The sequence below is a fragment of the Ambystoma mexicanum genome, chromosome 6q, assembly GCF_040938575.1.
Source record: "Ambystoma mexicanum isolate Mex_15411 chromosome 6q, UKY_AmexF1_1, whole genome shotgun sequence".
NCBI classification, from domain to species: Eukaryota; Metazoa; Chordata; class Amphibia; order Caudata; family Ambystomatidae; genus Ambystoma; species Ambystoma mexicanum.
In genome coordinates this window covers 380,472,885-380,487,388 of record NC_090937.1, presented here as the reverse complement: position 1 = coordinate 380,487,388, position 14,504 = coordinate 380,472,885, and the positions used below count along the sequence as shown (strand labels likewise).

General features: G+C 45.9%; 1 protein-coding gene across 1 annotated transcript in view; it reads right to left on the bottom strand.

The window, feature by feature from the left end:
* The window catches only part of HADH (hydroxyacyl-CoA dehydrogenase), a 525,417-nt gene that overhangs the window by 147,548 nt on the left and 363,365 nt on the right, over nucleotides 1-14,504 (bottom strand). Inside the window, exon 6 of the mRNA XM_069630865.1 lies at nucleotides 6,536-6,608. Coding sequence (XP_069486966.1) covers nucleotides 6,536-6,608 — 73 coding nt within the window. The remainder of the gene's footprint in view (nucleotides 1-6,535; nucleotides 6,609-14,504) is intronic.

Genomic DNA, 14,504 nt, shown 5'->3' with positions numbered 1-14,504 from the left:
CGCAATGTCCCCATGCAGACCCCCACCCGACAGCGCACAAGTCGCAGGCCAGCACATGACACACCAGGGGTGCCCTTCGTCACAGGGGCTGCAGTGAAGGGCCGACTCGACATTATTGAGGCCAAACAGGCCAGGGTGGAATCAATGGCCAAGGTGCAGAGTCGTCACATCAAGGCCGTCAGTGCATCAATACGGCATGGATGCAAATACATAGCCCGTGACAATGCGTGCACACGCAGAGTTGTTGAACAATGTACTGCTGCCCTGACAGGCTTCGGGCAACGAGTGAGGGAGTTGACCGAGGCAGTCTCAGCACTTGCTGAGCAAACAAGGGAGGGAAACAACCTCATGCGACAGCACATGCTGGCCGTCACTTCAGTCCCTTCGACTTCGACCACACCCACGGAGGGTTCCCTCGAGCCATCTCCTAGGCGCCGGTCTATGCGCCACCTGAGGGCACGCACACCAGAGGGGCCCGGAAAAGGAAAGCACCCACGACCATCCTAGTGGTGCATGGCATCATTGTTGGTGCCCTGATAAGACATGTGCCTATCTGCACAGGTGAGGGTAGTTCACTGGGGGCAAGGGGGGTTTGTGTGCTGGGTGTTCACTGGGGGGAGGGGGGATTGTGTGCTGGGTGTTCACTGGGGGGAGGGGGGATTGTGTGCTGGGTGTTCACTGGGGGAGGGGGGTTTGTTGGACTGTAAATAAATCACGTTAGAAAAATCACAATGCATGGACAGTAGTGATTGTTACAAATACAATTTAATGTTGAAGTGACATATTTCCAACTTAACCATTACCCATTTCTAAAACAATACATCAATCAATCCCTGTCTGGCCAACCTCCCCTCCCTCAGCCCAATCCTTTGCACATGTGCAACACCTTCTGGCACTTAATCACCCTCAGGTGGCTGCACATGTGCATCAGGGGGCAGTGGCACATTTCTGCGACAGCAGATGTTGTGCAGCATGGCACATGTCAGTACAATTTTGCCAACTTTTTCTGGTGCGTACATCATGGCCCCTCCCGTGCGGTCGAGGCACCGGAAGCGTGCCTTCAGCAGTCCAAATGCCCTCTCCACGCAGATCCGAGTACGGGCAAGGTTGTATGCCCGCTCCGCTGCCATGTGTGGATGACGCACAGGGGTCATGAGCCACATGTACTGGGAATATCCAGAATCACCTGCACGGGAGGGAAAGACGGTATGGGGACAAGGTAAGTCCAGTGGGTGTACAGAGCTCTGTCATCAGCGTGATTTGCCATATTTGTCATTTGGTCTATAACATTGTGGGTGTGCTGTCCTACGGGCACAATTGAATCAATGGGATACTCTCCACTTGGTACGCCTATGTTTCTGGATGTAACAGTACTCAAATCCATTGGCTACAGTTGCATTTGCTGGTTGTCACTATTCTGTACTGTTCTCCATGCATTTGCTAGGCCATTCTGGGGACAGTCTTCGTGGGATGTACATTGCCATTACTTAGCCGACTTATGTGGGGTGCATATGTGGATGTGCCAGCTTATGGTTTAGAATTTCATTACTGTCGGGTGGCCAGGGTGGGATTTCTGTACTGTGTCAGTGTTGGGAGCCATGGTGCTACTCACACAGGAGGCTTTATTGTGGTGGGGCTTCCATATGTCACTGTGCCGCCACATGTCTCTTGCATCCTGCATGGGTGTTTTCTGCTGTGTTGGACATGCCCAAGGTTTATCGTGCAAGGTGCTTGAATGTGAATGCTGCAGTAATGGTGCTACCTATTGGGAATAATGGATTCCGTGACAGGCACCATCAGTTGTGGATTGACATGCTTTATGGTATACATTTGTACTCACCCAGTAGCCATGTGTTTTGGCCTCGGTGCATTTCCATGTACGCCGGCAGGGTACTGTTGCGCAGGACCATGGAGTCGTGGGTGGATCCTGGGTAGTGGGCACAACAGTGGCTGAAGGTGAGGCCAGGACCACATGTCATCTGCATGTTGAGGGAATGGTACTGTTTCCAGTTTCTGTAGGCAGCCTCATGTGCCTGGGGTGGTACGAGTGCCACATGTGTGCAGTCCAGGGCTGCTACTACATTCGGGACTTGGGCAATGGCATAAAATTGACCCTTCAGCTGGTGCACCTGTGCCTGGTTGGCTGGCCTCTGTAGCTCCAGGCGCAGCAGGTAGAAGTCAGCATCAAGGCTCCCGGCTCCAAATGGCAGCATGGTGTTGGGGCGGGTGTGTTGTGCATGGGTGGCTCCTTTGTAGGCCTCCGATTTGCATTGGTTCCACCTGAGCCCTTATTGCAGTCTGCTCCCTGCGCCTGCTGGTGGAATGGTGTTGGGGAGGGTGTGTTGTGCATGGGTGGCTCCTTTGTAGGCCTCTGATTTGCATTGGTTCCACCTGGGCCCTTATTGCTGTGGCCTGTGTTCTGTTACCTCCAGCTTTTTGCTGGAGGTATTTTCAGCGGATTATCTGCCGCTTTTCTGGCACTAATTGCGTCTACGCCGGACTCATGATTGCTGATGTTTTAGTGCGAATGGTTCCTTGGCCCTATTATGGCCGGCGCTTGTACAGCCGGCTGTCCTTGCGCCAGCTGTAATGGCGCCAGCGGTATTTGGACTTGTGATCCGACGGACCCTTAAAATCGGCGCTAATATCGTTACTGCCGATTTTAAGAGTTACCGCCAAAGTCGTGATGAGGCCCAATGTCTCTTAGCGGGAGGTTACTGGGCACCTGGCTCTAGGTAGCGTTGGTGTGCCAAGGATTCCAAGGCACATGAAGTCGGGCTGAAATAGCGTGACCTTATGGGCTGAGCGGTCAAACCTGCAACTCGTCGCACAGTAGGCTGACGTTGGGCTGATACTTCCTGGAGTTAGTGGGGAAGACAGTAAAGCCCGATCTGGGAGCGGGAATGACCTACGCTTTCTGGCGTGTGCTCACGGACATGTCCTGCTGGAGCTAGGGCAGATGGCACTGAAGAACTGTTCATACTACTCTTCCTGTGGCCTAAATGCTGCCCCACACGCATCCACTGAACACGTAGACGTCACAGTCTCTCTTGTCCTGACGAAGGCCTCTATAAGAACATGGCTAGATTATAGCCCCTACAAAAGGCCGAAACACTGTGGTGTAGACATTAATTCTTGAGTCACAGTGCTACTAATGGTTTTACTGTCTGTAACTGTTGTTCATTATATGTATCTATTGCACTTGTTTACGTGATATGACCCCTGTCGTGTTTGACACAGACAGTTGAATTTGTACCAGGTTGACTCTATGTACTCTTGTGCAAGGAATTTAACTTGCTGTTGTACGTTTTGCAATCTGTATTGCGCTATTTGTACAATCTGGTGCTCTACGTTATACACAACCAGTAAATAGATGTATATGTTCTAAATCATAAAAGAAAGTATTACAACAATTAAGGTGTGGTACTTATGTAATCTGTGATCTGACAATGAGCAATAAGGGGGCATGCTTGTTCTACTGACCCGTTCACTTGTATCGGATAATAATATAGCCTTTAATAATATAGCCTTCCTGGGCAGAATAGGGTCATTACCAGGACCCCGTAGTTCAACCAACTGGGAGAGAGTTTATCCTAGTTCATTATGTTATTATCTGTACTTGCATGGACAATCCTGTCCTTGTACCTGCATGTGCGTAATCGGAGGCAAATACTTTGATGCGTAAATGTGTTTCCTGATATTTTCACGTTCCCTGCATTATGTAGGTCACCAGGAACAGATGCTGTGAGCTTGGCGAAACAAAAGAATAGAGCCCTCTTTTCAGACACCTGTGAAATTAGGTAATACTCATAAGTGGCAAGAACAGGGAGAGTTTAGCCATTCTGGATGGCACAGACAAGTCCATTTGCACCAGGAGGGCTAATGTATCATCAGACGTATGTATTCCAGGGAACATAGGCTGCAAGAGCAAAATTGGCCTCACAGCTGGTCTTGCAGGGCACCTGAGCACACGTCCCAGTGACAGGTACATATAAGCCATTGCAGAGAACCCCAGTGCAAATTCCTACACAATTAGGCTGCGTAGATCTCTTGGTCAGGAACCAGCTGTAGACTGACTGCCAAAGCAGAACTTCATAATACCTCTTTAGAGCTAGAGTGCTGAAGATGTACCTTGGGCAAAAGCTCAGTAGAATGACAGGGTGGAGCACTAGGCGAACTCCCAGTGCAAGATGACTGAAGCCATACCTCTGGTAGGCCTACTGCATCTTCCCTATCCCCACTGGCGTTTCTTCTGACTGGCCTCAGTCGCTAGCTCCTTCAGAACTGTGAGAGGCCCTGTTGATCCCACTGAGCTTCAAAATTAAGTCACTGGCCCAGGGTGCCTATGAAAACCGAAAATGATTTAATTGCCCCACTAAGAACGTCCCTACAGAAGTGGAGACTTCTTAAAAATGGGCTTTCTACTGTTTGGTAGGACTTTAGAAGACTCACACTTGGGAGACAAAGCTCCAACTCTATGTATAGACCTGAACTACACAAGTATGTTGGTAGCAATAGCCGAACAGCCATGCTTATCTTAGGAGGGAGAAAAGGGCTGTAGGTGGTACAAAGAACTTGGAGTACACACACTGGCCCAAAGAACCCTGATATAGTAAAGGTATATAAAAAGAATGGTTACATTTACTAAGGTAAGGTAAAATATAAGTACTAGAACATTCACTAAGCACATTGAAAAACCAAGTGAATAATCACAGTAACCCACTTTTGCATACTTTGAGAGTGGAGTGTGCAATTCAAAATGTAAGCAAGATACTTTAGTAATAACTGTTTAAGGTAAAATAAATTAAACCAATACAACACGCGGTAAGTACATACTTAGCAATATTTTCTCAGAGGGTCAAAACTTTAAAAGTCCATCCCTATCTAGTTATGAGGGTCTCAGAGTCAGATCGGAGGGCAAAACAGGTAAGGCACAGCTGTAGAAAGTTCAAATGTTCGAGAGGAAATCGTCTTCAGTTGCAAGTAAGTAACAGTCTCTGTTTGAAAAAGGATGAGAGACTTCATAGAAGGCTCTCTGAAGCCCCACAGGCTTAGAGGCCTGGCCGAACGCCCAACCACAGAAATTGGCACTCCAGCAACACAGGAGCCGCAAAGCGACTCTAGGTAAGTTCTACCTTCAGTCTCACAGTATGAAGAAGTTGCAGCACAATGCCTTTACGATGCAGCAGCAGACCCTTCAGGCAGGCACACCTGAAGACAAAGAACAACAGAGTTTTGGACTCCTCCCCATTTCCTGTCCTCACAGACACGCTGGAGCCTTGGCAGGCTTCGCAAAGGATTCCTGCTGACGTCAAATGTCAAAGCAGGACCTCCCCCACCCAGCACAGCAGATAAAGGACCAAGAAGGGACAGGCAAAAGAGAAATGCCAAAAAAATAAAATAATACAGCAACCATTTGCGGTCATTGGTGACCCTTCTGTACACTACCACGGCTAAGTACAGCCTGGGAGTAAAACGTTCACAAAAGTAGCTAGGCTAAAACCACTGCCACCAGCCATTCAGATGTGCCCGTCACTGTAACCAAAAGGTCACAGGAGCAGTGAGAAAGGGAATACTGTGTGACCCCTCAGCACTCCACATAAGGTGAGGTGTGCTGATCTCACAATATAAAAGTTAGGAAGGTTACTAAATAGCCCCCTGCCCTTGGGAACATAGGTTCTCACAAGGAAAATAGCAGAAAATAAAAAAGGGAAGCCCAAGGGGATCCCAGTCGCACTGCAGATGGTGCTGTGTGTAGCAAAAGTCAAAAGACAGATTCCATGAAACATGGAGGAACGCATTTCCCCAAGAAAGAGTTACAAAAAGAAATACAACGTATCCCAAAAGACGGGGTAAAAAAAGGAGCGAGTGTGGAAAAAGGTTCCCACTCACTCCGAAGAACAGACCTAAAAAAACAAATCCAGCTAAATGTGCTGGGGGACTCACATTTTGAGGAGATTATGCATAAAAATGAAAAATTACCCTGACATCTAATGTCAAAACTCCATCCACGGGGCCTGAAAAGTGAAGAAAGCACTAATCATTCCAGACACGTAGGATACAGGTCAAAATTGGAACCTGTGGCAAATATCATTGCCATAATCCAGATATGGGTTGCATACGAGTTTCTTACAACTAGGAAATTAACTTAACAGTACAAAATATTAAATTTCCCAGATGTGACTCATGCCCCTTGCAGCCAACAAGCAGTGTCCATGGGCAATATTACAAACTGCTTTTAAATTCGCTTTCTAAAGAAATTCCTCTTAATTCACATCGCCTTTTCCTCCATTTTCCTTTTGTTTTCCTTTTTGGCGGACTTTCACAAGTACACCTTTTTAGACAATGCGGGTTGATACTTGGGAAATCGCACTATATTCAAAAATAATCCCAGAATCAAGTCCTAAACACATTTTGCCCCTTACATCCTCATCTCTGCCCCTCCCTTTCAATGCATACTCTTCGTGCTCGGTCTTGAGAGTTCAGTGGAACACATACATAATTCCATGTATCTAAACTGGTCAAATCTACTTACCTCTCTCAAATAGACGAACTGCTTCCAAGAGGTATGGCACAAGAAGGCGGTTCACAACGAACCCAGGGGTATCCTGCAATGGCAAAATAATATCCTGATTTCAAGCCTCAAAAGAAGAACTCTGCAGCAAAACATTTTTTTTCCACATTTAATCTCATCCTGCAGGCTTTATTTGTATTTGTATCTTTGTGGAATGTCACATACATTGAACAATAGTTTTGGAACTTCATATTTGTTCTAGAGTTACATCCTTTAAATAATCATGCCATTTATGGCTTGAACCCAGAGAATGCTGATGCCTTGTGAATGCAACCAAAACCCTATAATGCCCTATGATGTGACATCTTGAAATTAAGAATGCCAAAAAAACAGTGGTGAATTTAGAGAGCAAGCACTTGGAAGTGTTCCAAGATTTCATTAAAGCAGTCATTTGGTTAGACCTGAACCCCATAAAGTGGTGAAGGTTTTCAACAGTGGTTGCTTTCAGCAATCACCATGCAAGATTTCTGAGAGTGGTGATTTACCTCAACAGTAACAATGAGGGTGGGTAACCAAGAAAACTTGACAAAATTAAGATTGTTAACAGCAAATAAGGAGAGGTTACATATAGTGCCTACTGTACTGTTAATCCATACCCTCCTTTCATCTACATCTGTGAGCCATTTCATCCTACATGGGCAGAACAGGGGCATGATGTGCAGCAGCATTATAGTTATTTTTATGTAGCATTCCTCCCTCACCATGCTCCCAGGCACAACCTCCAGTTTGATCAGGGTGCAACTGTATGGCCTTATTACAGGGTATGAGAGTGCAGGTTATATGGATAGGAATACAGAAGTCCCTACAGTGAGAGACGTGCTCTTACTATGTCCCCTCTTCCGTTTCCTCCACAGTTGTACACAATGGCATAGCATTCATATTCTAATAGGCAGAAGGTTAAGATTTGGGCCAACTGAAAACCACTTTAGAGAACACTGCACAGGTCAACTTGTCTGAATCGTACGTCTGTCCTTGTGCTAGTTTCCATCCACTATTGTTATATAAAAGCATGTGGAGCAGCCCATGTGGCAGCTTTACAAATGCCTTTCAGTGGAAAATGCATTTGGAACGCCACAGAGGCAGCCTTAGCTCCGATTAGATGGGCAGGAAGCTCTTTAGGAGCACGGACCCTTTTTAGAGTAACATTTGAAAGTAAAATTCACTATTCAACTCACACTGGTGAATTTAGCATCTCAGAGGGACAGGTGCATCCTCAAGCCAGTGGACGATTGGCATGGGGATAGTATTGTGGGATCCCGGGTCACTCCCTTGGCCTATTTTGGAAAGCCATCTGCAAGTGTATGGAATCCTTAGCTTTTCTTGATTTGTATTAATATAAAATGATGCAGGTATTTATTTTTCCTAAAGGGAAGTCTGCTAATCATATTCTCCCTTTCATAAATGCTCTATACCAAGATTATAGTGCACAAATGTGTTGCCCCATCAGCTCAAGCGCTGTAGCAGCACAAGGCATTTTGGAATGCAATACAAGGATGGTGGTGGGCTGGAGGCTGTTTGAGATGAGAGGAAGAGAAGGAGTCAAGAAGAGATGGGGAGTCTTGAGGAGCAGGTAACATCAGGAAGAGGTGGTGACGTGTTGGCGGAGGGGGTTATATCAGTAGGATGTGGTAAAAGCCTGGGTGACGTAGTAACATCAGGAGATGATGGTAAAGATTTGGAGGCGTTGGTCGTGTCTGAAGGAGTTGGCAAGAGTCTGGAGGAGACCACAATGAGTCGGTGTCCGTAAGGTCCACCAGAAAAACTGAAGGACATGATGGCAAAAACAGCAAGGGTAGGAAGGAATGAGGAGGCTGGATTTTTCCCAATGCAGACGGCAGAGGCGAGAGTAGGTTAGAGATGTAAACAGAGAGCTCAGAGTAGCTAGGAATGTAGAAGAAAAGAGCACCATAGGTGGAAGCCTGAAGGTGCCTAAGTAAAATGGGAAGGAGAGTGTGGTAGCGTAAGCTCCTCGCTCCAACTCCAACCCCTCGAGAAGCTTAAGCTGTATCTACAGTTGGTGGAGGAGATGCATATGTGCATCATCCAGGGATACAAGGGTGCTGACTCGCATTTAGAACTGTTGGGGAGTGTTGCCGCTAGACAGTCGTGGGGAAAACCCAGGGCCGCACGGCTCAGGGTAAGTGCAAGAAGGCAGGGGGGCAGTAGGGGGTAAAATTACAGCCCCTAAGCGCAAGGTAGGCCAGGAGGCAGTGCAAAGGAAGAATGGTCGTGGAGAAGACTGGTACCCAGTGAGACTCTGAGGGAACAACCAACCAGTCAGCGCAGCAGACAGTATAGCTTGCAAGGGAGCAAGAGAGAAGGCAGTGGAGAAAAGGAGGGTCTTGAGCTGCTTCCGGAATTTCAGGTGGAGCAGCTCAAGTTTGAGAGGGGCAGGGAGGCCGTTCCAGAGAGAGGCACCTGCAGATGAGAGAGAGAGAGAGAGAGAGAGAGAGAGAGAGAGAGAGAGAGAGAGAGAGAGAGAGATCGACCCCTCTACTCTCTGCCTTGAGAAGCATCTGACCCTCAGAGAGTTGGACGTAGCTGAGCAAAGGGCTCGAGGAGGAAGGAATTTCGGAAGAGCCAGTTGGATGTAGTGCGGGCTCCGGCCCCAGAAAGCCTCGTGGACGATGCAGAGGGTCTTGAATCTCATCCAGTGGAGAGATGTCAGTGCTGGAGAGATACTGTCCCTGGGCTTGGGGCCAAGGATACGTCTTGCAGTCCTGTCCTGGATTAGTTGCAGGGGGCGAAGAGAAGAGGTAGGCAGACTGGGAAAGAGCTGTTGCGGTAGTTCAGCATGGAGAGAACCAGGTCTCTGTAGTCAGTGAGATTCTGGGGGAAAGTGGGAAAAGGTAGAATACCTCTGAGGAGGTGCAGCTGGAAGTGGGCCTATTTGGCAAGGTCCGTGATGGGATGGGCGAGTTTTCATGCAATTGGAGGGTGGCAGTTCTCTTGAAAAATGTTCCTATGAAGGGTACATGGGTGACAGGACTGCTTGTGGGCTTCAGGAACGATGTTACAGTGAGTGAGGCAATAATAGTGTGGATTAAAGGACTGCATGTTTTCTCAGCAATGTTTTAGAACAGAAGCTGGGATGACGTCATCCTGCTCACTGCATCAGTAAAGACTCAAGTATTGATATTGTGGAGGATACTCATCAAGACTAGCTGAACCCGGCGTAACATACGCGGTTCTAGCATATCTGATAAGTTATTTATTAAATATCATCACGCTTATTTATTCACTGATATATTTCATTGTAAACAATTAATAATCTTGTTATTCTCAGATACAACACTTCATGAGACGCATGATCGAACTCTTGAGAGTGCATCTATAGTTGTTAAATATCTGCCTGTGACTTCTTAATAGTCACGGAAAAAGCTAAACGTATTGTCTTCTTTTGAATTTGAAAGGCATATTTGTATCAGATGGAATGAGAGCCATGTGCGATATAAGAACAGTATCTAAGTTTAATCCATCGGTTAGACTGGCCTCTATGATGTGTCTTTGTAGACAAGTAGTTGTCAACCTTGTACCATTGCAGAGTGTCCATTGCAGAGTCCCTGGGGTGGCATAGAATTGCGTAGTAGCATAATTACAGCACCTATTTTCAGTTTTATCTTGCGAGGAGGCATTCGTGCTACAGTGTTTCGCTCTTTAGACACTGAAACGATGAGCCGGCAATTAATGGTTAATTTACACTGGAACTGCCGTGCCTTGTGTGAAGTGAAGTGGGGTTGGAGCTTGTATATAATATCATGCTATGCTCAACACCTATGGATCGCAATTTTCTATGCATATTAATGTTCACTTTAAGTGAAGTCCTTGCAACCCGCGGTTTGTATTCCTGAAAACGCACCATGGCACCAAAATATGCAGTACTAAATGCACCTACCTGTAACATTTACAGTTTAATACATTCATCATTTTAACAGGCGGGATTCATCCCATGAACAAGGCAATCAATTATTTGTAAAGTTGACTAATATTGACACCCACTAGGTAAGAATTAATTCCTACTAATGAGGTAGTATTTAAATACCAGAACTATATATCAAATCTAGTAACGAGACTATTGATGCCAACTAATGCATTATATTTTCTCTTTTTATTTTTGTTGTCATCTTTTCATTTCTCTTACCCATACCATTCCTCCCCGTCCCCCTTCCTCGTCTCTCTGTGATACACTCCATGCCACATTGAATTTGAACCATTTGCAACTCGTGCACTTTTTTGTTTGGACCGTTCTGTTTAATTTTTGTCATGATTATCTTACCTAAACTGATGATCTTACATTGTGCACTATTGTAAACTGAAATGTGTTCTATAACTATGGTCACCTCCTCCAGCCCTGATTGAAAACGGCAGGTCTGTCGCCGAAACACGTGTCTCAGAAAGGGCATTTTGAATATATTATCATTTTTTCACAAGTACGGAGTATGAGTTTTGATTGACCTTTGGCGCTAATACCTTAGGTGGAGTAGGGCTCACGTGAGCCCGGAACACTTTCTTTGATATGTGATCGCCTTCTCTTCCAGGTGCTATGGAAACAAAGAGTTGGTATGTTTTCCTTAGAGGTTTAGTTTTGTTCACATAGTACAAGACTGCCCTGCGTACATCAAGTGTATGGAGGCTTCTATCTGCTGAATTAAATGGATTTTAAAAGAAGGTGGGGAGTTCTATGGATTAACATGAAACTTTGAAATTAACTTGGGTGAAAACCTAGGATGCGTTCTGAGGACAACCTTGTCCTTGTGTATTATGAAAAAAGGGTTTTGTACGAACAATGCCTATAGCTCACTGACACGTCTTATAGAGGTGATAGCTACTAGGAATGCAGTCTTGTAAGTCATATGTTTTAGGCTGGCCTTGTGCATAGGCTCTAAGGGTGGACGCATGACCTTGAAGAGCACAACATTGAGATCCCAACCCGGTGGAGGGTTGGAAATTGGGGGGGGGGGGTTTAGCCTCTTTACCCCTTCCATGAATGCCTTAATGACAGGAACTTCCCAACCATACACCTTGTTCTGTGAAGTGGTGTAAACTGACAGGGCCGCCAGATGCACTTTGATGGAGTTGAATACTAGGCTGGAGTCTAGTAGGTAAAGCAAGTAGTGTAGAATGTTAGCAGGGGAATATTCTGTTGGGTTTAGTGTTTGTGACGTGCACCATATCACACATCTCTTCCACTTATTAAAATAGCAGTGTCTCGTGTTGGGTTTTCGTGCCTCTTTTTGGATATCCATACACCTTTGTGGAAGATGCAAGGGGCCAAATTCTATGACTTCAGGAGCCAAGCTGCCAAGTTCATAGATTGAGGGCGCGGGTGGAGAGATGCTCCCTTGTGTTGCGTTAGCATGTTGTATGGGCACATGAGCTTGATTGGGTCGTACATCCCCAGTTTGAGCAGATGTGGAAACCAAGGTTGTCTCGCCCACATAGGAGCAACCAGGATTAGAGTTATTTGTTCCTGGTGCATCTTGTGCACTATTACGCTCAGAAGTGGTGTCAGGGGGGGGTGGTTGGGGGTGTATAAGCAAATTTCCTTGACCAGTTCATCCACAGGGCGTTTCCCTTGGACACTGGTTGGGGAACCCTTTACGCAAAGTCTGGGTATTGTGCTTTTATTCTTGTGGCAAACAAGTATAATGGGGGCGACCCCATTGTGGGAATATTCAGTCTAGGATACCTCTATCGAGTTGCCACTTGTGTTCTTCTGGCAGAAGGTATCTACTTAGATTGTCTGCCAGAGAATTGAGTTCCCCTGGAACATGTTGAGATGTTAGGGACATGTTCTGCTTCAGTGCCCACTTCCATATTTTTGGGGATAGCTTGGATAGACTCTGTAGGTTGACTCCCGAAACCTTTTGGGACACAGCAGTGGTTTAGCCCTTTCCCTTTGCGCCCAGGTAGGTGCACCCACACATGTAAGGTACCGGTTTCTTCGGGACACCTGTGGGAACGAAGGGAGGTAGGACATGTGTTGTTGGCTGCGTGTTTCAGTGGTTTCCAGATGGGAAATGCCTGGTGTGTTTTTTCCTATATTTTGGACTTTGCCGGATTAGTGGGTAAATAAATTCTCGGGCAATTTGCGCAAGTCAGACCTTTTTGGATTCCCACAGGTGTTTTCTTTTCAGAAATGCATGGGGTTCCCTGTTCTCTTTGGTGGCTGCGACACCCCAGGCCCAAATGTGCATCTTGTGCACAAGAGCAAATTCCTGCAAAATCTGCTCTCCCGACATACGTTACCAGCGGTTTAGCCTTTTCCCTTTGCGCCCAGGTAGGTGCACCCACACATGTGAGGCACCGTTTCCATCGGGACACCTGTGGGAACGCAGGAAGATGGGACATGGGTTGTTGGTGGCGTGTTTCAGTGTTTTCCAGGTTGGAAATGTCTGAATATTGTGTTTTTTTCCCTAAATTTCGGACTTTGCCGGAGCTTGTGGGTAATAAATTCTAGGGTGATTTGCGCAAGTCAGACTGGGTCTCTTTTCAGAAATGCATGGGGTTTCCCATTTTCCTTGGTGACTGCGAAACCACAAGCACAAATCTGTGGGTGCACCCCCACATGTGAGGTACCGTTTTCGTCGGGACACCTGTGGGAATGTTGGACATTTGTTATTTTCTCTTGGTTTTCATAACGTTTTCATACATTTGCTACTGCACTTTGTTACACAACCCTTTCATTTTCCAAATCTAACCTACATTTAGTTGCTGCTTTAAGCACTGTATGCTTTTGTAACCTGCACAAGTCACCTACCCTTCAAAAGGTCTGCCTGTGCTCCTTCAATAAATGTATGCTTTGCCATTCCCCACATTTGTTTTCCTTATTTACACATGCCAAGTACGTCTGTTTAGGTTGTCAGCATAAAAAACAGTGTACAGTTTTTGGCTTGTGTCATTGCTTGTTTTGTGGAACATTACAAAGAATGTGTGATTTCCTAACTAGAAGATTTGGGGAATGTAGCAGTGCATTGCTTTTCTCAATATTCACAGAAGCCATTACCTTACAGTACCAACCATGTCCAGAACATACCTTTCGTTTCTGTCATTTTTCCCCCCAAACTATGGGAATTTTACCTACATAGTTGCTGCCTGACCTGCGCAAATGACCCCTTCCTAAACTTGAAATGTTGTCTACTTTTCAGAAATGTAAGCCTTTCTGTCTTCCCATTCAGCTTTCCTACCCTCCTCTTCCATCCCGTCCACGCATGTCCCATTGGAAAAAAAGGGTAAAATCACCTACCGCTCACAAAACGGATGGTAAGCTTATGAAAATATGTTTTTTTAATTTCCACTCAACCTGTTCTTGAAAGCCTGGAAAATGGCGAATTCAAAACAGCAAACCATTTGTTCCTAGAGCTTGCAAGGAAAAAAAAACACAGGCTTCTTCGTACATCATGTTATTGTCATTTTTTTTTTTTAAAACACAAAATGTGCTCACATTTTGGTTATTTTCTCTCACCCCCATGCAGCAAAGTACGATTTCTTGTTGGCGTTATGACGGCCTACATGTGGGAAGGAAACGGGCCAAATTTGGTCGAGATATCAAATGTAACAAAAAATTCACTAGGGATCGAATGGCGACATACCGAAATCACCAAAAAGGGGCTTGGCACTGGGAGGGGGGAAACCATTGGCAGTTAAGGGGTTAATTTACGGACATGGTGAGTTTTTATTTTACTCGCCGATTAACTTTCTGTACAATCACAACCCCAAAACCTATAATGATATTACCAGTTTGTGCTCATAACCTTATAGACATAAACACTTAAATGCAATCGGACCACAGGAAGTGGCTGAGGCAGTCACAGAGGACACATTCTAGCGGGGTGCTGCGCGGGTACACAGAGTTCCGATACACGTGTTAAACTAAATTAAGAAAACAACAGCACTGACACCGGCAATAGTGTGGGTTTTTTCTTTGGGG